The 27,294-nt window shown below is 57.4% G+C and overlaps 11 protein-coding genes across 11 annotated transcripts; 7 read left to right on the top strand and 4 right to left on the bottom strand.

Moving 5' to 3' along the window:
* Positions 1-158: 158 nt before the first annotated feature.
* Positions 159-1,491, top strand: BDV59DRAFT_181478 (uncharacterized protein). The gene is made up of 3 exons (XM_073690246.1): positions 159-287; positions 338-581; positions 643-1,491. The coding sequence occupies exons 1-3, from the start codon at positions 168-170 to the stop codon at positions 1,269-1,271; spliced, it is 993 nt and encodes a 330-aa protein (XP_073546441.1). The 5' UTR covers positions 159-167; the 3' UTR covers positions 1,272-1,491.
* A 1-nt stretch (position 1,492) lies between these two features.
* Positions 1,493-2,886, top strand: BDV59DRAFT_181474 (NifU family protein). The gene is made up of 3 exons (XM_073690245.1): positions 1,493-1,826; positions 1,926-2,465; positions 2,529-2,886. Exons 1-3 carry the CDS (start codon positions 1,539-1,541, stop codon positions 2,670-2,672), a joined length of 972 nt encoding a protein of 323 aa, XP_073546440.1. The 5' UTR covers positions 1,493-1,538; the 3' UTR covers positions 2,673-2,886.
* BDV59DRAFT_181472 (uncharacterized protein) lies at positions 2,887-3,896 on the bottom strand. Its single transcript, XM_073690244.1, has one exon. The coding sequence runs from the start codon at positions 3,562-3,564 to the stop codon at positions 3,085-3,087; it is 480 nt and encodes a 159-aa protein (XP_073546439.1). The 5' UTR covers positions 3,565-3,896; the 3' UTR covers positions 2,887-3,084.
* Positions 3,897-6,092: 2,196 nt separating this feature from the next.
* BDV59DRAFT_208875 (PSP1 family protein) lies at positions 6,093-9,021 on the top strand (the record flags this gene model as incomplete). The annotated part of the gene is made up of 2 exons (XM_073695289.1): positions 6,093-8,242; positions 8,297-9,021. The coding sequence occupies 2 exons, from the start codon at positions 6,093-6,095 to the stop codon at positions 8,820-8,822; spliced, it is 2,676 nt and encodes an 891-aa protein (XP_073546438.1). The 3' UTR covers positions 8,823-9,021.
* Positions 9,022-9,577: 556 nt separating this feature from the next.
* Positions 9,578-11,008, top strand: BDV59DRAFT_181461 (60S ribosomal protein eL15). Its single transcript, XM_073690243.1, has 5 exons — positions 9,578-9,712; positions 9,824-9,910; positions 10,138-10,294; positions 10,358-10,584; positions 10,660-11,008. The coding sequence occupies exons 2-5, from the start codon at positions 9,824-9,826 to the stop codon at positions 10,798-10,800; spliced, it is 612 nt and encodes a 203-aa protein (XP_073546437.1). The 5' UTR covers positions 9,578-9,712; the 3' UTR covers positions 10,801-11,008.
* Positions 11,009-11,511: 503 nt separating this feature from the next.
* Positions 11,512-15,554, top strand: BDV59DRAFT_61996 (uncharacterized protein). The gene is made up of 3 exons (XM_073696782.1): positions 11,512-12,180; positions 12,234-14,318; positions 14,370-15,554. The coding sequence occupies exons 1-3, from the start codon at positions 11,643-11,645 to the stop codon at positions 15,287-15,289; spliced, it is 3,543 nt and encodes a 1,180-aa protein (XP_073546436.1). The 5' UTR covers positions 11,512-11,642; the 3' UTR covers positions 15,290-15,554.
* A 1-nt stretch (position 15,555) lies between these two features.
* BDV59DRAFT_62002 (zinc-dependent alcohol dehydrogenase family protein) lies at positions 15,556-17,035 on the top strand. Its single transcript, XM_073696783.1, has 5 exons — positions 15,556-15,793; positions 15,843-15,858; positions 15,914-16,114; positions 16,193-16,338; positions 16,440-17,035. Exons 1-5 carry the CDS (start codon positions 15,617-15,619, stop codon positions 16,944-16,946), a joined length of 1,047 nt encoding a protein of 348 aa, XP_073546435.1. The 5' UTR covers positions 15,556-15,616; the 3' UTR covers positions 16,947-17,035.
* Positions 17,036-17,097: 62 nt separating this feature from the next.
* BDV59DRAFT_203268 (uncharacterized protein) lies at positions 17,098-19,533 on the top strand (the record flags this gene model as incomplete). Its single annotated transcript, XM_073694235.1, has 8 exons — positions 17,098-17,329; positions 17,377-17,405; positions 17,441-17,731; positions 17,776-17,820; positions 17,868-17,924; positions 17,988-18,449; positions 18,657-19,012; positions 19,080-19,533. The coding sequence occupies 8 exons, from the start codon at positions 17,098-17,100 to the stop codon at positions 19,531-19,533; spliced, it is 1,926 nt and encodes a 641-aa protein (XP_073546434.1).
* Positions 19,534-19,666: 133 nt separating this feature from the next.
* BDV59DRAFT_203267 (E3 ubiquitin-protein ligase RNF103) lies at positions 19,667-21,239 on the bottom strand (the record flags this gene model as incomplete). The annotated part of the gene is made up of 3 exons (XM_073694234.1): positions 19,667-20,493; positions 20,546-21,086; positions 21,144-21,239. The coding sequence occupies 3 exons, from the start codon at positions 21,237-21,239 to the stop codon at positions 19,667-19,669; spliced, it is 1,464 nt and encodes a 487-aa protein (XP_073546433.1).
* A 2,173-nt stretch (positions 21,240-23,412) lies between these two features.
* On the bottom strand, positions 23,413-25,009 carry BDV59DRAFT_203266 (GNAT family N-acetyltransferase; the record flags this gene model as incomplete). The annotated part of the gene is made up of 2 exons (XM_073694233.1): positions 23,413-23,530; positions 23,580-25,009. 2 exons carry the CDS (start codon positions 25,007-25,009, stop codon positions 23,413-23,415), a joined length of 1,548 nt encoding a protein of 515 aa, XP_073546432.1.
* Positions 25,010-25,327: 318 nt separating this feature from the next.
* BDV59DRAFT_61950 (putative proline utilization protein PrnX-like) lies at positions 25,328-27,294 on the bottom strand. The gene has a single exon (XM_073696780.1). It carries the CDS (start codon positions 26,908-26,910, stop codon positions 25,504-25,506), a length of 1,407 nt encoding a protein of 468 aa, XP_073546431.1. The 5' UTR covers positions 26,911-27,294; the 3' UTR covers positions 25,328-25,503.

Genomic DNA, 27,294 nt, shown 5'->3' with positions numbered 1-27,294 from the left:
ACCACCATCTACAGCGTATACCCCCACGCCAAGTGCCAAGCATAGCCAAGCAGCGAATGGTCCAATAGGAGGTTCTATTTCTACAAAGTGGCTTCTACTCATCTTATTTCAGCCATGGGATTAGAAATCCATCACGATGACTCTTCGTACCGTTCTTTCGCTGAAGAATGTCTAAGTTTTTTATCTCGCATGAGAAGTGCGCAACTGGGCTGTCAACCATGTCTCCAATCTCGATCTCCGAGGATAACCCCTACCAGACTCTACTCACAGAGACCAACAACGACGCAGTAAGAAAAGGCCTTTCATAGGTTAGTACGCGCATTGATAGCCCTTTCAGGCTCAGCTACAGGCTCGCTATGAGACCCATCGGGTGAATCGGAATGCGCAACAGACCGCTAAGATCCTCGCGGACGACTTCCCCGGATGGAATCTAGACGAAATCCTGATGTGTCTGGACGGCCCCACGAAGGAAGACGGATACGTTGACCCTCGCAATTGTCTCGTTATCTGGGCCAAGCCTCCTCCTCGGATTCGGGAGCTGATTGCCTTCGTACAGAGGGAATTGAGGGAGGTTGCACCGAGTAAGTTCCTGGACCGCGGAAGAAGTCGCAATGCCCAGAATGAATAGCTCACTTCAGACAGCACTCTGGCTGATGCCAAGCGACAATCTTCACACAACGGTGTTGGAGATTGCCCACTCCTTGACGGAGGAGCAGATCGAGTCCATGGTCCGGAAGCTGCAGTCATCGAAAGACGTTTCCGCAGAGCAGATCGCAGACTACACCTTCGCTCATTGCACCCGTCTTGTCAAGCCAATGGTGAGCTTCGACGCTGCAGCGATGGCGCTGAGTTTCGTTCCGGCCGCTGGAGAGGGCTCAGATGCTCAGCACAGCCCTGACGACGACCGTTACTCGTACCACCATCTCCGCCGGGACGTGTTCGAGATGGTCCGGGACGCCGGCATCCCCGTTGCTTCGCGGTATAGCGTCCCCTCGGCTCATTTGACCATAGCTCGGTTTATCACTCTAGATGGCTTCACGGCAAAGGAAGAAGGCGGTCTGGTGGAAATTGACCGTTCTCAGGTCAGGTTGCTTGTCGAGAAGATCGAGGCGATCAATAGGAAGTTGCAGAGCGAGTACTGGCCTCGGGAAGACGGAACCATCCTAGCCGGAGGCGAGTGGCATGTCGGGGAGGAGAGAGGCCTCGTCATCCAAAAGGGCCGGCTGTGGTATGGAGACGGCCAGACTGTGCAAATTGGCAAAGGGTATTAGCAGGACAGGGTAGATACTGGCGTATACGGCGTACATAGTAGAAAGAGCTCCAGCTGGAAGTATGAACTTCCTGATTCGTCTTCCGCTATATCAAACCGCCTGGATTTCATTGGCCGGAGGATGCCACATTTGTCAGCAAGCAGTTTCCCGACAATCACGTGCGATCATTGCGTCAGATGTACCGGCCGTCGGAGGAAACGCCTTCCAAACCACCATTTTTCATACAACCCTCTCAACCCCCCATATCCATCCCAACAAAATCACATCATGTCGGTCAGCTCGACATCCGCAACCATGTTTCGACGAGCACTCCTTAGCACCCGACAGGCGATGCAGCCGTTGCACGCGGTCGAGTCCCGGACAGTGCCAACCGCCGTCTTTGGCACCTACAGAAGCATCCATCGATCGGCTCGCCTGCCTGCCATCACGGCATCAGAGACTCGGCGCCGGCCAACTCTCCGCCCGAACCACATGCCCGCCGTCAAAGTGAACGGGGCGTCGCCGACGAGCAAGCGGTCGATCTTCATCCAGACCGAAAACACCCCCAACCCGGATGTACGTGGTGAAAAGTTTCCCGCGGCCCAGGCCGGCCAGGCCAGGCCAGGCCAGCCCCGGTTCAACGAAGGAAAATGCTAACCAGCCCTCCCACCGCAGGCCCTGAAGTTCATCCCCAACCACCGCGTGCTGCCGGAGGATTTCCCGACGACGTTCCTGGAATACCTGTCGCCGCGGTCGACACTAGCGGCGCCGCACCCGTCGCCGCTGGCGGCGAACCTCCTGAACGTGGAGGGCGTCACGGCGGTGTTCTACGGGCCGGACTTCATCACGGTGACCAAGGCGAGCGACGCCAACTGGGCGCACATCAAGCCGGAGGTGTTCAGCCTGATCACGCAGGCGGTGACGTCGGGCGAGGCGATCGTCAACACGGTGGCGCGGACGGGCGAGCAGCACGCGCAGGAGGGCGGCGAGGAGGAGTCGCTGGCCTACAGCGAGGAGGACGAGGAGGTGGTCGGCATGATCAAGGAGCTGCTGGACACGCGGATCCGGCCGGCGATCCAGGAGGACGGCGGCGATATCGAGTTCCGCGGGTTCGAGAACGGCGTGGTGATGCTGAAACTGCGCGGGGCCTGCCGGACCTGCGACTCGAGCACGGTGACGCTGCGCAACGGCATCGAGTCGATGCTCATGCACTATGTAAGTTTTGACGGAGCCCTCTCATGCTGGGTTGACTGGTGGCGGCTGCTAACGGGTGGGCAGATCGAGGAGGTGCAGGGCGTGGAGCAGGTGATGGATGCGGAGGAGGAGATCTCGATGCACGAGTTTGCCAAGTTTGAGGAGAAGCTGCGCCAGCAGAAGGGATCTCAGGCCACTGCTGGAGCGGGCACGTTGGATGCGCCTTGAGCTTGTGCCGGCTGGGGCTTGATGGTTTCTCGTGGGTGGTTCTCGTGTCTACTGTGTAATGTGTCGATAGAGGTCTTTGCGTCTCGTGTATTATACCAATCAATCTATGAATGTAGGCCCAAGCACGGTGGCGTCAGCTTCTACACTGGACCAACTGGACAATGGCTCGTCTGCTGCGGACGACCGCTACAAAGGTACTAGCGTCGGGTGGAGGACGGGAGGTGGAGAGAAGCCAAGCGAGTGAGTTGGATGGAGTCTGCGGGGAAGAGCTGCCTTACTGGATCGGGCACATCCTCGGTCGCCCGGTCGATCCTGAGGGGGGGCATCATCAGATGAGATGGAGATTACTTGGAAGTCACGTTGATCGGCCGGCCGGACTATCACCCTCTGGGACATATGGCTGGTCTGGACTTCAACGATGGATATGGTTGATCTGGCTGGGGAGGTGACTGGCTGGGACAGATTCATCCGGGGGAAGGTTTGAAACCCTCCAATGGGTTGTCTCGCCGTTGGGACAAGGGCCAGAACAGCGGTCTATCAGGTGATATGACGGCGTTGGTCCCTGGCCTAAGAGATGGTTCGACCAGCAGGGAGGGAGGGATCCATGGTTGGTGCCTCCCACCATGGGATCTGGGAGGTTGGGAACAAAGCGACCGGAGTCAACCGCGGGAGTGGATGAGAATCGACTAACCGGGACCCGCTTCCTTCGAATGGGTAGTCTCTTCCGAGGACAGAGAGAGGGTTGATCTCCAGATGGCGGGGTTGAAGTCGAACGGAAGAGGAGACCAGAGGAGGAGAAGCTCTCTCCGCAAATCCCATTTGATGGGAGTCGATCGTCTCCCGCGGGGGGATCTGATTGGACACGGGGGGGGAGCCGACGGCTGTAAGTCATTCGTGGTTGTGATTAATATGCTTCCCCTTGGGCATTAGTCTCCCCCGCAATTTGGATGCAGCTAAGAGGAGAGGAGAGGGGGGATTCGTATACGGAGGAGTCGGTACCTAGGTAGATGATGATTGTTGTTTTTGATGCTAGGGATCTAGATAGTGCTGGAAATGTGTTGAGGATCTGCTGAGTGTAACATGCCACCGCGGATGACGTGCGGTCTGCGGAACATGACTCCAGAAGGGATTATCGGAGAGTCCAGTCGACGACGCGCGGATTTCCATGTTCGAGGGACATGGATGCGGTGCGCACAGATGACACCTGGTGGCGTAGGCGTATCGTGGGGAGCGTTGACTGATATATATCTGAAGAAAGGAGAGAATCTAGAAAAGACAGGAAAATCGACCGACAGGGATAATGATGCGAATGATCATAATCATAACCGTAATAACCCTTTAAATTACATCCAACGTATATCCTCAGACTCGATGTAATCCAAGATGCTGAACCGGCCAGTGAGAGCGCGGAGGATCTTCGCGTTTGGAGGGGAAAAACCTCCACTGGGGCCGACCCACTGGCCGGCGTTCCATGATGGCCGATGTCATACAGGTTGCAGTAGAGGAAGAGAAGAGGAGAAGAAGATAGAAAAGACATCCAAATCGAATAGAGAACAAGGAAATAGAAAAAAAAAATAAAATAAAAGAATAAAAAAGAATAATCTCATCTACGAGAGAGAAGAATCCCCGGATCGGTCAGTCAACGGATGAAGCAGCCCATCCACTGGCGCCACTTCTCGACCCTGTCGCTTTCTCCTGTCGCCCTCAACCACTACCACTACCACCACCACCACCGTACCACCTTCTCCTCCCCCTACCACTAACTCTCGCGCGGGTTAAAATCATCTTCTCCCCCGCTGCCTTCTTCCATCCTCTCTTTTCTCTCCCGCTCTCCTCCTGATCCACCGGCTCCCTTTCTTTCTCCCTTTTCTCCCCTTTGACATCATCATTACTCTTCGTCATCGACTCGGTTCCTTCGTCCCTGGTACTAAGCTTCTCTCCCCACTCCATCCACTTGCGACCATCATCGCCCCATAAAGCAATCATCGCCCTTCTTCCTCCTGCACATTCCATCCTCTCCCTCTCTCCACCCTCCTTCTGCATTCCACTCCCTCGCGATCCGCTTCATCTCCTTCATCTGGCGCGTGTCTTCCCTCAAGATGCGCTGCTCTTGAGGGATCTACCCATACGTCTCCGAGCTAGATCGATCGCCTCGCCCAACGTCATCCGTCCATGGTCACGCTACCATCTCCGATCCCGCGCATTCGGATTCTCTCGCAGCCCTCGCGATCTCGAAGCCACCACGTACAGTTCTAGACTCCTTTCTCCTGAACAAATTCGTGTCGGACTATAATTTTTTTTTACCTTCCAATTTTTTTTTCCCTCGATTTTTTCCCGTTTCTCCTCTTCAAAAAGAGAAAAGAAACCAGACCCTCCAGAAGCCTGTCTTCTTGTCGACCGATCAGGCTGTCGCAAATCGGGACGCCTCTCCGCCTTCGTTAGACTGGAAGCCTGGTCGCTTCGTTTCCTCCCACGATTCCCCTGTTCATTTACAACCACTGCGACCTTCCCGGTCCCAGAGACTGCTTTTGTTTGCGCTCGAATAGATTAAAAAAAGTCGCCTTGTTTTCTAGACTGGTAAGTCGTCCCGCGACATCCTCCCATCGCTGTCGAATCCTCGCTCATGCCATCCTCAGACGCCATCACGACCTTTCTTCTGCCGCGTTATCCTCCTCGTTATCCCTGAATTTTTCGCAACCCGCACTGTTATATCGGTTCCTGGTTTGATCCGAAATTGTACTCTACAAGGTACGTGCTGGGTGGAGGGTGGCGATTCTGCTGGTCTGGACGCCGTTTGGCACCTGCCGTTCGTTTCCCCGCAATTTCACTTTCTCCCTCGGTTTCCCCAGTTTCCCCCTTGCGATCGCAATATCACCCCGACCACTTTCCTCTCATCTCCCGGCGCAAGACCAAGACTCTTCAAACACACACACACACACACACACACACACACACACACACACACACCACGGCTCGTTCCGGGAGATGGTGAATATTATGTTGGATTCAAATCGGCCCATCTGATGCCTGCAGTATTCGCTACTGCACCTGCCTGTCCTGACTCGCAATCTCCAGTGGACTTGCATCATCCTTTTATTCTACTGCCTGTCCCTTCTTCTCATCCATGACCGGACTCCCTCCCATCACCATAGCTAACCCCTCTCTTCAAGTTATCATTCAGTCCTCCCGATTAATAGACATTTCCCTCACTTGTGTTTATCACTCCTATCTTATTTCAGGTGACAACACTTCACTAGTCTCGCTTTGGACCTAACTAACCTTCCAAGTCTTGAAATAGAATCCTCCATCCACACTCTCAATCAAATCTTCGCCGTCAGTGAATCCCACACCCTTTCCTCCCCCTCCATAACTTAGCTGACTTGGGGCCGCAGATTCCTGCAGCGAGCTCGCAGCATCATCATGGCCGCACAACCTTCTAAATCAACCCAGTCGTCCAAAACGGCCACCACCCCTCCCGGCAACGCCTCGGCTAGGTTGGAGAAATCCCACCCCGGTGTTCGCCGTTCCACGCCGGATTCAGAGGCCCTGGCGTCATCCGATGACGATGGAGACCACGCGCAGTTGCCTCCCGTGTCCACCGCCGCGCCGGTGCCTAAACCGGCCCGTCGGACCTCCTGGCTGAACGAGGTTCCCGCCAGTCTCCCTCGCAAGGCGTCCTTGACGACGGCGGGTTCTCTGCCGACGGGGATCTCGAACCCAACCAGTCCGGTCACAGACCAGTCCGGTTGGCCGACGAACACAAGCCCGGCAATGAGCGGCTCGATCAACTGGCCTCATGTTGGAGGCGGTTCCTTTCCCTGGGGTACGGGGATCTGGAATACCGACTCCCGGAAAGAACCCCCTCCGAGGCTGGCAGAGATCGTTCCCTCTCCCACCATGTCCAACCCCTCGACAGCGAGCAACCACTTCACCGATGAGTTACTGAGTCCCACCACTCGTACCACGTCCGGTGATTCCGCCATCCCCTTCTCGATCCCTCTCCACCCGACCCCCAAGACATACCGCTCTCAGTCCTACTCCGTCGGCCAGTTAGACCCGGAGTTCCTAACCCTCATGGCTAACAAGTCGGGGGCCGCATACCCGGGGAACCGCCCCCGCAATGGTGGTCAGTTCTCCGCCCTGCAGCATAGATCTTCGCGCCCGAGTCTGCTGGGAGAGCTAGGCCATGACCCGGCGACCCTTGGTCGTGTGCGGGAGGACGACGACGACGGCGGCGGTGGGAGCCCCAATGGGTCCGACGGTAGCCTCAGCAATTATACTACGAACCAGGCCCGTACCATTGAACAGCTGTCGCGCGAGAATGCTCTCCTCCGGCAAGCTGCCGGTCAGATGGACAACAGCTTCCGGGACCGTGCAATGTCCACGGCTTCTGCCGCTAGCGGCTATCCCACCGGTGCCGGTACGGGCCTGCATAGCCTGCATCGTATCCGTGGCAGTGTCCCCGAGGAGGCAGACCTTGCGGTGGAGGACCTTGATGAGGTGGGCGACATTCCCGGCTATAGTAACATCCACAGCAACACCAGAAGACGGTTCTCGGAGCACTCCGCCAATCTGGAGAAACAGTTTTCGAACCTGGCTTCGTTGGATAACCGTGCTCTGGAGAATATCCGAAAGGCACACTGGCAAACCTCTCTCGGATTTGGTAGTGTTGCCGATATCCCGCAAAGCCGACGCCATTCCTTTGCAGACATCCCAATTCGACACCCCTCCGTGTCGGGAGACTCGCAAGCTGCCGCTGTCGCGGCCGCCGCCGCACGAGCTGGAATACCGGATCGGGACGAGGCCTATGCCCCTCTTGGCGATGGCCATCTCCCGACTGCTCAGAACCAGAACCGTGAGTATCACCGTTTTCACATGGTTCCTCGCTCCGAGGAGCAGGAAATGGAAACAGAATATTTACGAGCTCGTCGGTTTGCAGAGTCCTATTTTGCACGCGACAAAGCCGTTCGTGGCCCCGATGGCTCGTCTGCCGTGCCTACTTCTCTGCACCAGGCGTATGCCGTGCCGAACGCCTACGGCCGCCACCAGACGGGTTTAGCGCATCCGCATCAAAATCAGCTTCTGTATATTGTGACCTTCAAGTGTCACCGGGCGGATGTATTCTACATCCAGGAGGACACCGGTCTGCAGGTGAAGGCCGGCGATCTTGTCATTGTCGAAGCGGACCGGGGCACGGACCTGGGAACCATCCAACACGCAAACATCTCCATGCAGAGGGCCCGGGAATTAAAGCAGCAGTACGCAGAAGAACACTACAAGTGGTTGATGATGTTCTCCAGACAAGGCCAGAATGGGGCAGGAAACGTCAACGCCCCGGGAAGTCTGGGCGGCCGCAGTGCCATCGGTGGCATGGGTCCACACGGCCCGCATGGGGTGCAAGATTCGGCGGCAGACATCAAGCCCAAGTTGATCAAGCGGCTGGCCCAGAACCATGAGATCCTTACTTTACGCGACAAGGAAGGGAACGAAGCGAAGGCCAAGCGTGTCTGCCAGCAAAAGGTCGCAGAACACCGACTCAACATGGAGATCCTGGACGCAGAGTTTCAAATGTAAGGTTTCCCTTCCCTCCCTACTTCTGATCATATGCTGACGGGCCTTCGAAGGGACTGGAAGAAACTCACGTTCTACTACTTTGCGGACTCCTACATCAATTTTAATTCTCTGGTAACCGATCTATTCAAGATCTACAAGACCCGCATCTGGATGTCCGCGATCAACCCGGCGTCTTTCGTCACGCCGCCGACAGCTGGTCTGCAACACTCGAACCCGTTGTACAACCAGGATAACGCCGCAGATCGCTCCCACCAGCACGAGACTGCTCAATATGGTCACGCGCGAGACAGCGACGGCGGAAGGGAGCCTGCCGCCAACCCGCTTGGCTTACTGCGCAATACCTATCCCGACTCCTATCAATCCTTCGGGCAGGGTTCTCGCATGCCAGAAGCCGGGCTAGGTGGGCTTGCTTCCGGGGATCCATTCGCTCCGTATTCGCCCCATGCCTTTGGAGGTCTGGACGCGAGTTATAGTGACTACGCTACGAGCCCTGGGGCCAGTTCCGGCCCCCCTCGTATGCACGTTGGTCCCGGCGACTGGGTGAACCGGTTCCAGGGTTTGTCGCTCGGCTCTTGAGACGGTAGTACGCGTACTGTCCCCGACGAGCCGTGTGGTGCGGACATTCCCCGTCCATCTATCTGACCCCAGTTCCTTCATTTACCTCTGTCCGGGTTCAGCTGTACTCAACCTTTCCTTTCGATCCTTGTACCTGTCCTCACGCTCCTCCCCTTTTTGTGCTTCTCATTGCCCAATCTTTGGCCTCCCATTCCTTTTTGTAACACGGTTGTTTAAAAAGACTTAGAAAACATGTGCCACGAACCCCCAAAGAGAGTTTACGACCCGTCGTTAGCGCTGATACCTAATAGAGTTTCCGACTGTACGGCGTGATGGCATGATTGAGACCAGTTTGACATATGCAGTTGGAATGGAGTCGATCCATTGGAGCTGGTGGTGCGATTCTTGTGTTGAAATTTTGTCCGTGTATGGGGATTCCCGGAGATGTGTAATTTCTTTGACCACTCTTTCTTACAGATTTTTGATCCTGCCCAGGTGTGCTGGATGTTGCAGCAATGATCCTAGTTGTTGTCATGAGATTGTCATGGGACCGAGGAGCCTACACATTCAGCCTCCACCCCTAGTCATTGGGACAAATGTTCTGTTGATGGTTAGACTCAATGCCAGAATGAGGTTATGCAGTAATCAGCCTGCCCAGTCAGCTAGTACAGTAGAGAGTTGTTGATGCCTTGCGGCCTTAGGGCTACCAGAATTAGTCAGACGGAAAAAGGGAAATAGACACCTCAGGCAGAAAACGGCAGCCCTCCTCTGATTGGCGGGAACACGGCTCGCCTAATCGCTAGCGTCCCACACACAAGTTCCTCCCCGACTTTGTTCAAGCCCTCAATCTTCTTCTCGAACTTTTTCAGCAGCGACAACGACGACAATCGACGACCTGCCACGCCGACAAGGTATGTTCCAATACCGATTCCTTCCATTGCCGTCTCTCATTCAGTCGACATCGCATTGAACTCGACGTGCAATTTTTTTCCCGTCGATACTGATTCTTGTCCTCCGTCCAGATGGGTGCCCTCAAGTACGTGGAAGAAATCCAGAAGAAGAAGCAGTCCGACGTGATTCGCTTCCTGCTCCGTGTCCGTTGCTGGGAGGTGAGAATTCCCCCCCAATTTGCGATCATTTAACATCCCGCCGGGTGCTCGTGTGCTATGCCATAGGAATCCCTTTTGTTCCGAGAGGGGTGATACTGGGCGGCTCGAAACGATCCCATCGAACGCCGGCGGATGTGGATGTGGCACACCGAGATGACCGCTCCCACTGGGGGCTCGTGTGTCTTGCTATACACTCGTTGAACTTTGCTGAGAGTGCATCAATATAGCTCCGTCAGCTGAACGCTATCCACCGTGCTTCCCGTCCTTCTCGTCCCGACAAGGCTCGTCGTCTCGGCTACAAGGCCAAGCAGGGCTATGTTGTCTACCGTGCCCGTGTCCGCCGCGGTGGCCGCAAGCGCCCTGTCCCTAAGGGTGCCACCTACGGTACGTTCCAACGAAGATATTGCGACCCACGACACTAGGCTAACGGGAGGTTTCGTGGTGCAGGCAAGCCCACCAACATGGGTGTGAACCAGCTCAAGTACCAGCGCGCCCTCCGCGCCACCGCCGAGGAGCGTGTCGGCCGTCGTTGCGCCAACCTGCGTGTCCTGAACTCCTACTGGATCAACCAGGACTCCACCTACAAGTACTTCGAGGTGATCTGCGTTGACCCCCAGCACAAGGCCATCCGCCGCGATGCCCGCATCAACTGGATCTGCAACCCCGTCCACAAGGTGCGTTTTGCCCAACGGATCCTCTTTCCCCCTCCCCCTGCGCGGAGCCCCCCCCCCGACTGACGATGGATCTAGCACCGCGAGTCCCGTGGCCTCACCGCTACCGGCAAGAAGTCCCGTGGTATCAACAAGGGCCACCGCTACAACAACACCCGCTCTGGCCGTCGCCACACCTGGAAGCGCCAGAACACCCAGAGCTACTGGAGATACCGTTAAGGGTAGATGGGTGGATTGGTACGGGTGTTTGTGTGTGGAGTGGGGAAAAAATCTTCTCAAGGATGATGTGTTTATTTCGTCCCTGGCGAGCTTCTCGAACCGACTGGGGAGTGAGTCTAATGCAACAGATCTCATGGATCGCCTGTTAGCAAAAATTTTCCCATCGATGATTCCCATAACGAAGTATGACTATTTGTTGCTTTTCAAAGAGTTGGGGCATTGTAGGGCAGGTGTAGCGTGGAGGCTCTTTGAACGTCCGATTGCAGTGGTCGATGTGTAGGTACGTCGTACTGTACTTCGCAGGTACTTTGTCGTGGTGGTGCGACATAGGTACATACCGGGTACCTGGTAGGTACTCCGTAGTCAAAGGTATGGCAGTCATGTGATGGCCGAAAATAGCAACTGCAGAATGCTGGCCGTAGGGCAGGAGCTGCCAGAAAGAGCGAACCTCTCGATTTCTCCATCCGGCGTCTTGATCCTCTCTCTATTATTATATCTTCTCACCTTCATCCTCCTCCTCGCCCTATCCGTCCTCCATCCCCATCTCCGTCTCCATCTCCATCTCTCCCTATCGCCCTAACCCGACATACGTCAGCGGACCCAGTCTCCTTCCTCGGCGGTTGCCTGTGTTTGCGTGCTTAGTGCTTCCCCAGGATCGTCTTTCATCCCACCGACCTTCTCTCGTTATCGCCTATAAATACCCTCTATGGTGCATGGATGATCCCCAATTCCCCGACGACCACCATTATCCCCGACCCCGGATCGACCGATCTATCTCTTAGCGAACCGAACTTAGTTCCTGCCTCTCTCTTCACGGACCCAGCTCCGTCAGATGCGCCCATATGCCGTCGCGCTCGGCCCATAACCCAACTTCGCCCGGTGCCTATCCTCCTACGTCCTTCATCCCTATCCCAAATGAGAGGAACGCTCCGTCGTTGATCCCTCAGGATGCCCAGCTCTTACCGTCTATGAACCCTAATCTACCCACCTCCCCGCCGCGGCGCCGGGGCCACTCTCGCTCCATCAGCCATCCCTTCCCTTCACCCTTCTCAGGCCTCGGAAAGAGGCGCACCAAGAAGCAGGACTTCCTGGATTCCGACGATGACGACGACGACGATGACGACGATGACGATGTGACGTACTTGCCTGATCTTTCGACAAGCCCTCGTAAGGCCCCGGCTCGTGCGCCGGGCGAGGAGCTGACAACGGGGAAGTGCATGACGTGCAACTCGACCGTGCGGTGGCCGCGGAATCTTCACGTCTTTCGCTGCACCGAGTGTTTAACCGTCAATGACCTCGAGCCGTATCGGGAGTCTAATGACGCCCCCCACGGCCACTCCCATTCGGGCAGGCCCCCTCCCCCGGTTGCCCCCAGAAAAGGTATGTGCTTGGCGGCTCAGTCTCGACGGTTCGGCTCTCTAATCTGCCCATAGCTGTGCCCTTGTCTGTTGAACGGACCAAGGCCATCATTGATGGATGCGTCTCCGGCTACCTGCGACAACTTCTGGATGTTCCTAGCCCGCGAGCGTTCCCTGGAGGAACGCCTTTCGCAAAACCAACGGCCATCGCGCAGGATGAGAATAGTTCCCAGTCCAGTAGCCAGTCATCGCCCGGCCACCTGTCAGACCCTCGAACGAAGGTTGACCCCCGAAACCGAAGTACGTCGGCATCGAGTCGGCCAGGAAAACTGGACGGAATGAACGGAACGTCCAACTACCTGAAACCCCAGGGGACTCCGGCGTATCACGCGGAACCAAGAGATTCGCAGATGCAAAGCCGAGATGTCCAGAATGCGCCCCGGAGGGATCGCTCGCCCCGGGCGCCCGGGCGGTCCTACGACCCCGAGACCAAAGAATTGCCGCGGCTTCCTTACGTTTTCCGTCCCCTCGAGGAGTATATCATATCTTGCTTCAAAGGGTGTGACTGCCTGAATCGATCCTTTGCCACCGGCCAACATATCCCGCGGGCCGCCAGTGAGAGCATCCTCCCAAAGCCGCAACCAGAGCCACCTTTTGCCCCTGCGCAGGCCGTGCCATGTGAACCCGATGCAAAAACTTTGCTTGTGGGAGACCTGGCGGAGAATTCTACATGGTGGATGCATGGTGATGAACAGCTGAGCAGTCATGGCCATACCCATCCGAAGGAAAGGAGTTCACATTCGTCGAGACTGGTTGGCTCCCGGAGCCCTCGAATCAACTGGGCCGAGCTCGCCCGTTGGTATCAACTCATCCTGACAGCTGGAATGTCCTGGGTTGAGCGATGGTCGGAGATGAAGCCTACTGAAATCCGCGGAGAAGAGGATTATCTGCGAAGTCGCAAATGGGATGCTACTGATCTGAGCATGATCGAAAGGGAGTTTGTGGAATCCCGCCTTCACCTGCATCGAACCCTCCTCAAAGCCACTGAAAACCTGTTGAAGCGGCCCCGGCGGCCGTTGAGGAAACCAGGAGACATTCGGTTTCTTTTGATCTTATTGGCGAATCCGATGATATATCCCTCCAGCGCATCGCTCACAATCAACACGCCTATCTCCCCGACTTCGCGTGACGAGCGGAGGCCTTCCTACCCGAAGGATGCCAGCCCGAAGCGCCCACCGGATCCCAAGCCTCAGTCTCGGCATCGCAGTGGTGGCCCAGGACACCATTCGGGGCTCGTCAAGCGGATCCTGGGACTGCTGGCCCACCTTCCCAATGAATGCCATCATTACCTGGTTTCCTGGTTCTCGCGGTACTCTGCGGGGCAATTTGAGAAGCTTGTCGACTTGGTTGGGAGCTTCGTGACGTATCGCCTGGCTCGCCAACACGGACGCAAGCGCAGTCAGTCGTCGAAGAATGAAAACAGTCTGGTTCCGAGCTTTTCAAGCGCGGCAGGCAACACGCCTGCGGAACTCCATGCTGCCATCAACGGAAGAGGCCCGAATAAGCCCACCACCGATAAACGGGACCAACCTGTGGTATACTGTGACGATTGGCAAGTTCGGGCGGCCGCCCGGGTCATGTCCTTGCTGTTCACCGCAAATAATACGATCGTTTCTCGGAAACCGGAGGGCGCTCTCAGTCAAGATGGCGCTCCCCCACGGCGAGCGCACCTTCTTCCCATCAGCACGTTCTACAATACCCTCCTGGACTATTCGGACCTGGTGGCTGATTTTGAGGCTTGGGAATCCCGAACCGCCAAGTTCTCGTTCTGTCAGTATCCGTTCTTCCTCAGTATCTGGGCCAAGATCCATATCATGGAGCATGACGCGCGGCGCCAGATGGAAGTCAAGGCTCGCGAGGCTTTCTTCAACAGCATTCTCAGTCGGAAAGCCGTCAGTCAGTATCTGGTGCTGAAGGTTCGACGGGACTGTCTGGTGGAAGACAGCCTGCGAGGGGTCAGCGAAGTCGTCGGCTCCAGCCAAGAAGAGATTAAGAAGGGTCTCCGGATTGAGTTCGTGGGTGAAGAAGGGGTCGACGCGGGGGGTCTTCGGAAGGAGTGGTTCCTGCTCCTAGTCCGGGAAGTGTTTGATCCTGAGCACGGTAAGTGGTCGGACTGTCAAGTGTTGGTGGAGGACCCGCTAACGTCCCTAGGCCTCTTCATCTACGATGATGATTCACAGTATTGCTACTTCAACCCGTACTGCTTTGAGTCGTCCGAGCAATTCTTCTTGGTCGGGGTTCTCCTGGGATTGGCGATCTATAACTCTACGATCTTGGACATTGCATTGCCGCCTTTTGCGTTCAAAAAGCTCCTGGCGGCGGCTCCGCCCACGGGCGGGCCGCAGCCGTCTACCACGCGGTCCCCGTTCAAGTGTAGTCTGGACGATCTGGCGGAGTATCGGCCGGCCCTGGCTAAAGGGCTCCGGTCGCTGCTAGAGTTTGAAGGGAACGTGGAGGATACCTTCTGCTACGACTTTGTGGCCGACATCGATCGCTACGGAGAGGTGTTGGCTGTTCCTCTCTGCTCTGGCGGCGAGAAGCGGCCGGTAACGAATGCCAACCGGCGGGAGTTTGTGGACCTGTATGTGCACTACCTCCTGGACACGGCGGTCACGCGGCAATTCGAACCCTTCAAGCGCGGGTTCTTTACGGTGTGTGGGGGGAACGCGCTTTCGCTTTTCCGGCCGGAGGAGATTGAACTGTTGGTGCGCGGATCGGATGAGGCGTTGGACGTGGCGTCGCTGCGGGCCGTGGCTACGTACGACAATTGGGGGATGCCGCGGCCGGAAACGGAGCCGGTGGTGCGGTGGTTCTGGGATTTCTTCGAACACACACGGCCCCAGGCGCAACGCAAGATCCTGTCGTTTATCACGGGGAGTGACCGGATCCCGGCGATGGGGGCAACGAGCCTCACGATCCGAGTCGCCTGTCTAGGCGACGATGCGTCCCGGTTTCCGACAGCGCGGACGTGCTTCAACATGCTGGGACTGTACCGGTACGCAAAACGGGAGCAATTGGAACGGATGCTGTGGGCGGCGGTGGTGAACAGCGAGGGGTTTGGACTGAAGTAGCGGGATTGGGGGGGGGGGGGTCCGGTCCCTTTTGCTTTTTGTTTGTTGGTACATCCGCGGAGGTGTTCTAGACAGGCTGGAAGGATCAATTCGGGGTCATGAGACCGGGCGATGCAGGATGGTGGAGTTAGCGGTGAGGTTGTTTTACTTTGTTGTATACATGCATGGATGCTATACGGACTCACCGATGACAGAGCCATGCTGCATCGGGCTAGAGGCCTCGTCTGACTGCTCTATAAATCCTTTAAGCCCCGTCTTTCCCCTCTTTCTGCCGCATCTTCTTCCTTAAGACATTCTACCTGTCCAGTCTACCATTCTGCTGTCATCATGGGTTCTGTGCTCCCCCAAACTATGAAGGCCCTCAGATACGAGAAGCCCGAATGCCACGCCGTTGTCGACGTCCCCCTGCCCTCTCTCCGCGATAACGATGTCTTGATCAAGGTCAAGGCCTGCGGCGTCTGCGGTACAGACCTGCACATCCACGAGGGGGAATTCATCGCCAAGGTAGGCCCCAAGACGCCTATCCCAGACCCGTGCTCACCATGCAACGTAGTTCCCTCTGGTCCCTGGTACGGATCCGGCTCCCAACATCCCCCAACATCCTCCCCCTACTAACCGTCCTAGGCCACGAGACCGTTGGTGTCGTCGCTGCCCTAGGGCCCAAGGTCAAGGGCTTTGAGATCGGCGACCGCGTCGTCGCCGACAACTCCGAGCTCTGCGGCGAGTGCTTCTACTGCCGTCGCGGCGACGAGCTCTTCTGCGAACACTTTGAGGCCCATGGCGTCACCATGAACGGTGGCTTCGCCGAGTACTGCGCCTATCCGGGTACGCCCAACCCCCCTCCTCCTCCTCCGCCCCCCCATCGTCCGTTCCTCGTCCGGTTTCGTACTGACCAGATCTCAGCGGGCCGGGTCTTCAAGATCCAGAACCTCTCCGACGTAGACGCCACCCTCCTGGAGCCAGCCTCCTGCGCGGCGCACGGATTGGACAAGATCGCGCCGAAGATGGGCTCGTCTGTGCTGCTGTTCGGCGCTGGCCCTACCGGCCTTGTAAGTTCATCCCTGCCACCCCCCCGCCGCCCCCCGCCCCTCCCTTGCATGTTGGGATCGAATCAGACCTGATCAGATGACGCTGACGCTGCCGACCCCAGATCCTGGCGCAGCTGCTCCGCATGAATGGCGGCTGTCGGGTCGTCGTGGCCGCCCCGGAAGGGCTGAAGATGGAGCTGGCGAAGTCGCTCGACGCGGGCGACGAGTACGTCGCGCTGTCGCGGAAGGACCCGGCCGCGCAGTTCGAGCAGCTGAAGCAGGAGAACCCGTACGGGTTTGACATCGTCGTCGAGGCGACCGGCAGCGTCAAGATCCTCGAGGACGCCATCAACTATGTCCGCCGCGGGGGCAAGCTCGTCGTCTACGGCGTGTATGCGAGCTCGGCGCGGGTGTCGTGGCCGCCGAGCAAGATCTTCGGCGACGAGATCACCATCATCGGTAGTTTCTCCGAGACGTACAAGTTCCCGGCCGCGATTGATTATCTGGATTCCGGGAAGGTGAAGGTCAAGGGGATCGTGAATAAGGTGTTCACGATTGACCAGTGGGAGGAGTGTCTGGAGGCGATGCGCAATAAGACGGCCATCAAAGCTGCCATTACTTTTGATTAGTTTTTGGTCTCCGTCGGTTAGTTATGGTGGATCGTGCAGGATGTCCTCCTGGTTGTTCCAGGTCAGCACTAGCCGACCAGAGTCTGATAGGCCGTCTCGTATGTGGTCACTACCAGATAAACTACTATATAATGAGTATCCTCTACGTCCAATGCCCGGTACATCCTCTCTGCTCGTCTCATCGGTAGATGCCATGTATGCGCTTGTCTACGCTGGCCTCGTCTTTCTCGTTACGCTGCTCGTCTATCGATGGGCCCTGCATCCCCTCGCTCACATCCCCGGCCCTCCTCTGGCAAAGGTGACCTACCTGTATGAATGGTACTACGATTTGTATCTCTCCGGCCAGTTCACCTTCCAGCTGAAGGATCTGCACCGTAAATACGGTACGGCTCACCGGACCCTGCATGGCAACCGTCTCATCAGAATGCAGGCCCCGTCATCAGGATCAACCCAGATGAAGTCCACATCGACGACCATAGACAATCGGCACGCAGTTCCACGACCTGCATCGTCTCCGTCGGAGCGCCTTGGACCCCTTCTTCTCGAAGAAGTCCGTCGCTGATCTGACCCCCGTCATGCGCCGGCCCATCGACGTCCTCCGTCGCCGGCTGCGCGAGGCCAGCCTCTCTGCCGAGCCCGTCAACATGGTATACATCTATGCCACCGTCACTCCGGACATCATCGACGATCATTGCTTCGCCCGGGACCCGGTTCACGTCCTCCAGCCCGATTGGGGCCGGAAGGGCTTCGACGACGTGGACAGCTTCCTGGAAGTGAGCCTGCTGGTCCGTCGCCCCATTGTGCCTCCGGAGCCACGCTGACAACTCAGAACATCCACATCCCGTGGTTTATGCGGCTGAGCTCCTCGCTGCCCGTATGTGATCTGGCGGCCGTCGCCGAGTGCCCACCAACACCCAGCAGGATCGAATCGTCAAGATGCTTGCCCCGGCCATGGCAGGCATCCTGGACTTCCGCAGGGTAGGCGTCATCCCAGCAGTCACCCACCCCCTCACACACACACACACACACACACACACACAGGAGAAGGACCTGTCCCGGCAGGTAGCCATCCGCCACGAACGGGACCGATCGCACGAGCACGCCGGCCACCGCACCGTCTTCCACGAGCTGCTCGAAAGCAAGCTCCCGCCGCGCGAGCTGCAGCCCGCCCGACTGCGCGACGAGGCATTTAGCCTCGTCACCGCCGGCACTACCGTCGGCATGACCGCCCTGCTCACCCACCAGAACGCAGCCATCTATCCGGACCCGCGGGCGTTCCGGCCGGAGCGATGGCTCCGCGAGGGGGACCAGATGGAGCGGCCGTTGGAGCGGTATCTGGTACCGTTTTATCACGGCTCGCGGGCATGTTTGGGGGTGAATCTTGCCCGGGCCGAGCTGGTGCTGATCCTGGCGGCGGTGTTTCACGAGTTTGATTTCGATGTGCGTGGTGTGCGCCACGAGCGGGACGTGGATGTCTGTCGGGATTATATTCTGGGGACGTCGGTAAGAGATTCGCGGGGCTATAGTTGGTGTGGTTGCTTTGTAGAGTGAAGATGGGTATCTATAACTACGTAGTTAACTAAGTTAGCCAGTTGATCTTAGATAAGCTCCCTATCGATAAGCGCAAATATCGCCGCTTCACCTCCTTCATCACGCACTTCAGCTTCCTTCCACCACAACGCGAACATGGTCAAACCATTAACCTTCAAGGGCGACAAGCCCAAAAAGCGCAAACACCGCGCCGTCGATCCCTCCGACTCACGCCCCGTCAAAGCCTCCAAACCCGCCGACTCCACCCCCACCGACCAAGACGACAACCCCGAAGACCAGAGCTGGGTGTCGGCCGACACGCCCAGCGATCTCGCCGGCCCCGTGATCCTCGTCCTCTCGTCCGAGCCGCCGTGCTGCATCGCCTCCGACGCCAACGGGAAGGTGTTCGCCAGCACGGTCGAGAACCTGGTCGACGGCGACCCGGCCACCGCGGAGCCGCACGACGTGCGACAGGTGTGGGTTGCGACGCGGGTGGCCGGCACCGAGGCGGTGAGTTTCAAGGGACACCATGGGAAGTATGTGCTCTTGTCGCTGCGAGGAAAGTTCAAAAATCGAGAGGAAGCCCGCTAACGACGGAGGTAGATATCTCAGCTGCGACTCGCACGGCATCCCGCACGCCACCGCCGCCGCCATCTCCCACCACGAGTCCTTCCTGATCATCCCCGGCGAGATCCCCGGCACGTTTGCGCTGCAGACCTCCGGCGGCGCCGGGGCGACGGACACGTTCCTCTGCGCGCGCGAGACCCCGTCGGCGAAGGCGGCGAGCGGGAAGACCGTGGACATCCGCGGCGACGCGACGGCCGTGTCGTTCGAGACGACGGTGCGCGTGCGCATGCAGGCGCGGTTCAAGCCGCGCATCAAGGCCAGCAAGGAGACCAAGGCGCGCGAGAAGATCAGCCGGCTGGAGCTGGAGGAGATTGTCGGGCGGCGCTTGGAGGAGGAGGTGCGCCGGTTGCGGCGGGCGCGGAGGGAGGGCGATTTCCATGAGGTGGTGTTGGATGTGCGGGTCAAGGGGAAGCATGATAAGTTTGCTTGATAGTCTTACGGGGCGGGTTGCATGGTTGTTTAATGTTTAGACATGTATGTATGTATTGGTCGTCTACTCATACAGGGTATCAGGTATCAGGTATCAGGTGTCAGGTCCATAACCAAAATCTCGACATCCGTGGTCATTGATGCAGCGACCGCCGCAACATGTTGTCCCGGTGCACCATCGTGTTGGTCACCGGTACGGTCCAACACCCCGGCGGGAGCACGCACTTCTTACACAGCGGGCACAGGCTGCTGTTCCGCGTCAGGGACAGGTCGATGCACTCGACGTGGTAGATGTGCCCGCAGGGTAGCTCGCGCACGGTGGAGGCCCGCGGCACAAAGTCGTCCAAGCAGATCGCGCAGGTGGTCTGGGAGCGGCTGAGACGGTGGAGATGCCGCGGCTGGGCGGGGATGTCGGTCGGGAGAGCACAGGGGCAGGAGATGTCTGCTTGGATCTCGGATTGCTCTGGTTTCTCGGGGAACTCGGCGGTGGCCGAGTCGTTCTCGCTGGTGGACTGATCCTTTACCGGATCGTCTTTGGGCGCAGGCGCATCTTCTGGTTCGTCCTTGGGTGGATCTTTGGATCGGTCGTCCTGTGGGGCGACGCTATCTGTGCGGTGGGAGGTATCGTCCTCGCGTTCTTCTTTCGGTTCGCGGATTTCATCGGTGGAGCGGGTGGACACGACGTCCTCCCGACGGTCCGCCGACCTGTTACTGAGGTCGTCGAAATCGGGATAGGTGTAGACCGGGATCGAGTCGAGCACCTCCTGCGGCACTTTCATCTGGTGCAGTCCCAGGTTCTCGATGTCTGCTTCGCCGGCTTCAATGCGCCGCTGCAGGTTCTCCCGCCGGCGTTTCTGCACGAGCTGGTAACAGAGGAGCAGCAGAATACTGAGGACCAGAATCGTTCCGACGATGGCCAGAATAAACCCCCATAGACTGGGCATCTTCTTGTCTCCGCGGTCTGCTGCGCATTAGCTTTAGTCCGGCCGTCAGAAACATCGACACGCGCCTACCGAGGTCAATAAGCGTAAACAGTCGGATATCCGTAAACCCCTCTTGCAGGAACGAGGTGGACCCGTTGGCAGACGACGCAGAGTTGTTGTTCCCCGAGTACAACGCCAGTTGCTGCATCAGGGTCGCACCCGCAGGGCCCGGGATTGCATACACCGGGAACGCGGTCTGACTCTTCCACCCGTCGTCGCCGTCCAGCAACCAGGTCGGATCGTCCGCGCCGGGGGGCTTGGTGTCGTTGCTGGATGGGATGAAGAAGACCAGGGCCTCGCTGCCGGCCTCGTCGGAGGCGTTCAGATACGCCTGGGTGCAGTCGGCCGACACCCAAGGGGCCAGGCCGATGGTCTTGTATCCGAATTGCTGCACGTCCTGCAGATGGGTGGCATTCGCGGGGGTGAAGGGCGCGGTGGTGTTGTTGCACGGGTCGAGCGGGCTGAGACTGGGCACGAACAGGAGGCCCTTAATTGGGCCGGTGTCCGGGGAGTTTTGTGTAGAGAGGGTCTGGACGGTGCCGTCGAGCACGAAATGGAAGGTTGCGCTGTCCTGGTCGTTCGCCGTCAGCGTCGGGGTTTCTGGTCAGCGCGCGTCTCGGAAACCTACATTGACCGCCGGCGTGGCGTTGTTTGCTGTCCCCGGCCCCGCGAAGAGCGTGGCAGCCGTGGTGAGCGATTTGGCAGCTGTGGCAGACGAAGACATTAGCCTGGGATGGCGACCGCATGGAGGGACCGCAGGCAGAGAGGTTCAGGCGAAATCAATCACAAGTTCACACTGGTCGATTGCCTGGCATCGGGAGGGGGGAGGGAAGTCGTACACATAGCCACACATCAGTCCTTCCTCGGAGAGGACCTCCCACGGGAGACAGCAATGTAGATAAATAGTGACCGGATGGAGAGGGCGCGGACAACAGGCGAGTCAGCTCAGGGCGAAATCGGCCGGATCGAGGCGACCATAAACATCGTGTACTGGATGGAGGGAGTGATCAACGACATAAACAAAACAGGAAAGGAATTAATTCGCAGACGGCCGAGCCGGCGACGGAACTGAGGGCAGAGATAGAGACAGGAATGTGAAGGAGAGGGAGCGAGAGAAGAAAAAATCAAATCAAATCAAATCAATAGTCTTGAAGAATGCTGACAGGTCGCATGGAGGCGAGCTGATCGCCATGGGAGCGACCACCAGATCGGCTGTGGATACAGTGCGTTCGGCCCGCAACGAACGACCTTTCGCTGGGCACGTAGACTCGACGAGGAAGGAATTTTCGATTCCCGTTCGGGCGATCAGGGATTTCGATCGATTCTTCCGTCTCCCTTGCTTGACTCGAGAAGCCGTGCGCAACTGGTCGCATGCGGATGACGTTTGCGGGGACGAAAGGAGAGTGATCAGTTCGGAAGAGTGGGATTGGCAATGGAATGTTTCCATCTTGGTGGTCTCTTGTTCTCATGCTTGTCTTGCTTGTCTTGCTTGGATGTTTGGATGTTTGGATGTAGTTTGTATCGTATGGTTCTAGTGCGTTGTGTTGTGGGACTGTTTGTATCCAAGTACAGACTGCGTAAAGCTGGGCATTGAGAGTCGTGAAGGATGCTCTTGTCCTGGAAGCAGTCAGTGTTTGCAATAGAGACAATCTTCAGCAACTCACAGCTTCGGGGTAATATGGAATGCTGGCCAGGGCTGAATCAGTCGATGAAGTTGGTGAAGTTGCATTTCCCAATGCGGAAATGTCCTGGATCTTATGTAATCACATACATCCAACGCTCCAACAGCAGTCAATGAACTGGATAGAGAAGACCTGCAATCAAACTGATTGCATGATGCATAGCCTCCATTAACTCTGCATAGATTCATTGTATGCTACGAAGGCACCTACATGGCGTCCATTCACCTTGTATGTGGCAATGCTTCGCGCTCCATCGCAGGCTATAAAATGCTCAGTTTCTTGCCCACCACTTAGTTCTCTTCCATCCCTGCCTGACTCTCAACTTTCTTATGTGCCCTCAGTACGTCCTAGGAGATTCCAGTGTATATAAACCTACTGGTGGAATGCTTTATACTTGTTGTCTTGATCAACGTTGCTGGCAAGATGTTCATGATTGGAACGCACGTAGTTCTTGAACATACACGGTCGTCCAAAATTCTTTAACGCTTCCATATCCCCACGACACGTCAAGACTCACCATCTTCAACTACCCACTACTCCACCAATATGAGGTCCTTTGGGATAGAAATTAGTGGAAACGAAAAGCCAAATCAAGAGCTTTCTCCTGTGGATCGTGTACTATTCTTACCACGATAGAAAGCGAAGAATCGCTAAAGGCAGCGAAGAGAAAGCTTCTTGCCTCTACAGATTCTTAGACCCAATCCGTCCTTCTGGGTGTCCATCTTATATCTCACGGTCCGCCCACGGCCATGTGGGTAGACGGCTGCGCGAGACGTGTCTGTCCACCATGGGTCATTGATGGACGCAGTAGTTATCGTTATGTCCAGCTTGACGGCACCCTGGGAGCCAAACACTCGAGTTCGACCTGTCACTGGGATAGGAGCAGCCATAGTCGGAGAAATGAATGGGATGACACTGTAGTGGTCCAAGGCTTGGAGACCCTCTTCGCTGGACCTCCCACCGCCCCAGACCCCTGCACCCAACCGCTGCCACGGAGGCTATTTTGAAGCTCCTGGTAACTACTCTGATTGCCTGAACGATCGAAAACGGCCTTATTTTGAGCGAGTTGGAAAATATACTGCGGACCACCGATGGCACACTGTCAGCTTGAGAACGAATACTGAAGGGACCGACACTAAGGCTTGGCTAGGAGGATTTCTCGGCGTAATGGTAGTAGATAGCTCATTGCAAGAACACATATTTACAGCCCGATACCTATAAAACAGGAGCCTCCCAAGAGTCTCTCTTGATCTTCATCAAAGCAGATTGCTTATGGGCGAACGTGACTTCGCCCTCCTTATAGAATCCTGAACGCTGCAAATACCCAATGACCCTACACACGTTAGCACATTCAGAAAAATGAGTACGTAAAGGAAACCTACTTCTCATTATCCACGCGCGGCTCCAACATGACCGTCTCCGTCCGCGAATCCGCCAACCAGCAATAATGCACCAAAGCACTCAACCAGATGGCCACGCGATGCGGCCCGCGGAACTCCTGCTCGCCAATCAACAGATGGATGCCGCGGTCGTAGTTGGTCGCGTTCCCAATCAGCGGCCCGAGCCGGTCCTCCTTCACCCAGTAGATCTCAAAGTAGCCGAAGGGCTTGCCGTTCCAGCAGCCAATGACGGGGAAGCTGTGGCGGCTGTCAAGGTTGCCACGCAGAAAGGCCTCCTGCTTCGAGATGGGGCCGCCCTCGCCCCAGGAGGCGTTGACGCGTGGGTCGTTCATCCACTTGTGCAGGAGCTCGAGATCGGACGGTCCAGAGAGCGACGGGTCGGCGTCCGGATGGATCGTCGGCGAGGAGAATGCGGACCCGGGGCGCCCAGCGCGCGGGTCCGGCGCGTGGAGGTACGGCACCCGGAAGGAGAGATACTGCTGCACGCTAGGGATGTAGCGCACGTAGAAGACCTCGCCCTGGTGTGGGGGTTTCGGGCGGACGGGGTGGCGCACGCCATTCGTGAAGGTGTATTGGGTGGGCGGAGGGGGGTAGTACGTGGGGAGATGGCTCCCGGAGGTGTAGGGGGTCTCCTTGGGGGTGAAGGGTCGCTGATCGCTGTTGGACGTGGGCGCGTTTGCGTCCGGAAGATACATGTTCTCGCGGGTGGGCGAGGCGAGTCGGCTGGTGAAGGATCCGGCCATGGCATGCTGGGGGTTCAAGGTGAAGAGGAAGAGGCGCGGGTCGATCTGCCAGAAGGTGCGGCGGCTGACGAACAGGTTGTCCCATAATCCGGCGCCGTAGGGGTCGGCGCCGACGGCAGAGTCCTCGGTGGAAATGAGGCCCATGCGCTCGAGCTTGGCCAGGACGTTGCGGCCCTTGAAGATACCCTCGCGCTTGATGTTGATGCGCCAGCTGCCCTTGGGTTTGCCGAGCGTAGGGGTGTGGGAGGAAGCGTCGGTGTCCAGGTACGGCGAGGGCTCGTCTTCGTGGAAGTACCACCAGAGCGTGACCCAGAGCATCATGGCGATCTGGCGCGACGGCGAGGTGACCGGCTTGTAGTCGGTGTCGGGCGGGTTGATTATGTACGAGAGATACAGACAGTCGTCCTGCAGGGTTGGGATGGTGAACCGGGTCGAGGACCGCGCGTCATCTTTCTCGGTACCCTCGCGGCCACGACTGGGTGGGCGCTCCTGCGAATCGGTTTCTTCAGGCTTCTTCGTCGCCGCCTGGCGAGTATAGATGACAACGGTCCATCCTGGAGGGATCGAGGAGTGCAGGCGAGTATCGTTGGATTTGAAGGTGACCCCGCCGAAGACTGGGGTGGCGCTATAGAACTGGCCGTTGGGAAGGTGGACGACGTTGTTGCGCATGGTGAAGGCGTCCGCATGCAGAGAGGTGTGGGAAAGAGAATGCAGCGAAGGTACTCCGTCTCAGGGAGTCTTTGAGCGAAAAATATCTGCTGGTCACTGCCCGACGAAGCTTTGCGCGAAAGTGGGATGATCAGCAGCAGCCCCTCCTCGTCGAGAATGTTACTCCGCAATAATGATCGCGTAACCTTAATGGAGAATATGACTGATTGATTCGGAGTCAGCCCGAATCGAACCTCCACAGGTTGGTTGACAGCATTCCTGAGGAGCAGTGCGTGGTGGGAGAAGAGAGAGTGTGTATGTGTGTGAGGAGAGAAAATGACGATGACGTTGATGTCACGAGCTGGTCTATACTCGATACAGCAATCTGTACTATACAATATACCTACACCACCATTCGAATCACCACAAGAGTGATAATAGTGATATTCTTCTATCGACAAGTATGAGTACCTCCTAGTGATATCTTGTTAGTAATTTATACAACCTGAACAGAATCAAAATTCCTCCACCGTCGTGCCGATCTTCCGCTGCCGCGCCAGCTGCACCAGATCGCCGCCCGTTACCAGATCCATCAGGCCCAATCCCACACTCTTGTATATCACATTTCCCTTTTCCACCCACTCGCGGAGACTCTTGCTGTCCTCGTCCTCCTGACTCAGGTCCCGCCCCGCCTGTCGCACCATCAACAGCTCGCCCAGCTCCACCACCTGGTTGGGCTTCACCTCCGCCTGGATGATCTCGCCGGCCTCCTTGAGGGCCGCGTCCAGGCTGTCCACCACGACGACCCCGCTGCGCTTGACATGTTTGTGGAAATGACGGTGTGAATGTTGCACGGTGACCTCCTCCCGGATGATGTCCGGGTCCAGCTCGGTCATATGCGGCTTGTACGATCCGATGGCGCTGATGAGGCGGCCCTTCTGTCGGCCCTCGTGGGAGGTGAGGTGGTGCGCGGGGAAGAGTGGTGTGATGGAGGGCGTGCAGCAGAAGATGGCATCGGCCTTGTGGAGGGCGTCGTGGATGACGCGCGAGTACTCGCCAAAGTCGTTGCTGACGGCGGAGAACTTGACGTCGCCGCGCCAGCTGGCGTTCTCGGGCGCGTAGATGTCCCGTAGGAGCTGGGCGGCGCGGTCGAACGACCGGTTGACGATGAAGACGCGCTTGATCTCCGACCCGCGGAGCACCAGCGCCAGCCGGATGTGCCAGTAGGCCTGCTTCCCGGCGCCGAACACCACGACGGTGCGCACGCGCTTGCGCTTGTTGAAAACCATCGTCGACGTCAGCGCGGTGCGGAACGGCGTCAGCTCGTGGGCGTTGATGAGCCCGAACGGCAGGCTCTCCTCGTCCAGCAGCGTGACGCTGCCCTGCGGCGACGTGTCACGGGTGCCGGCCGCCGGCCATGCGCCCATGGTGTCCGAGAGGCCCGAGTCGACGGGGAGCTTGTTGACGCAGCCCGACGGGAGGGAGGCGCTGGAGGTGCTCGACGACCGCTCCCGTTCTTCTTCCTGCGACGAAATGGACAGCTCGCTCAGGTCGGAGGTGACGGACGCCGTCGAGCTTCGCGGACCCTGCGAGCGCATCGACGTCTTGTCGGTCGTGGAGGGGCTCTCGACGCCGCTGCCGCTGACGGCGCATCCCGCCGTGCCGCCGTCCTGCAGCGAGATCATCTTCATGCCGATGGTGGCGCCCGTGCTGGCGGGCATGAACAGTGTCGTGCAGCCATTCTGTCGGGTGATGGCGGTTCTCTGCGGCTGATAGGTCGCCGAACAGCCGCTCTCTTGGGATCCGGTCGAGTAGTCTTGTAAGGATTTGCTGAGATTCTGCTGGAGCTGGATGATCTCATCTCGGGTGAGCGATAGAAGCAGCGCACGAAGCTGCGACTGCGAAAGGATCGTCAACGGCATGGGGTATGGTGATGCGAATAAAGAAACGATTGTAATGTGGGGTTGCGATCGATGCGACTAAAGCTTTGTAGAAGCGAGAGTGTGTGGTTGTGGTGAAGTGGTCGAGATGGATGTGGTTCGGATGGAGGCGAAGTTGGTATTGTAGTTGTTCTTGTCGCAAACGGATGGGAATGCGCTGGTATCCAAAACCGACTCCCTCGAGGGAGGAAAAAAAAAAAACAAAACGACGACTCATCCAGGGCGTTGGCGTCGTTATTATTATATTATTATCCGTAGACGATCCACCGTCTCCTCAAGGATGACGACAGACAAGAACCGGGCGCACGAAGCGGGGCAGAACCGTGGAAAGCATATGCCCATAGTATACCAATACGTAGTATAGCC

This window comes from Aspergillus ambiguus (assembly GCF_047715705.1).
Source record: "Aspergillus ambiguus strain CBS 117.58 unplaced genomic scaffold BDV59scaffold_23, whole genome shotgun sequence".
NCBI lineage: Eukaryota > Fungi > Ascomycota > Eurotiomycetes > Eurotiales > Aspergillaceae > Aspergillus > Aspergillus ambiguus.
The sequence above is the reverse complement of the archived record's forward strand: the minus strand, read 5'-3'. Positions and strand labels throughout refer to the sequence as shown.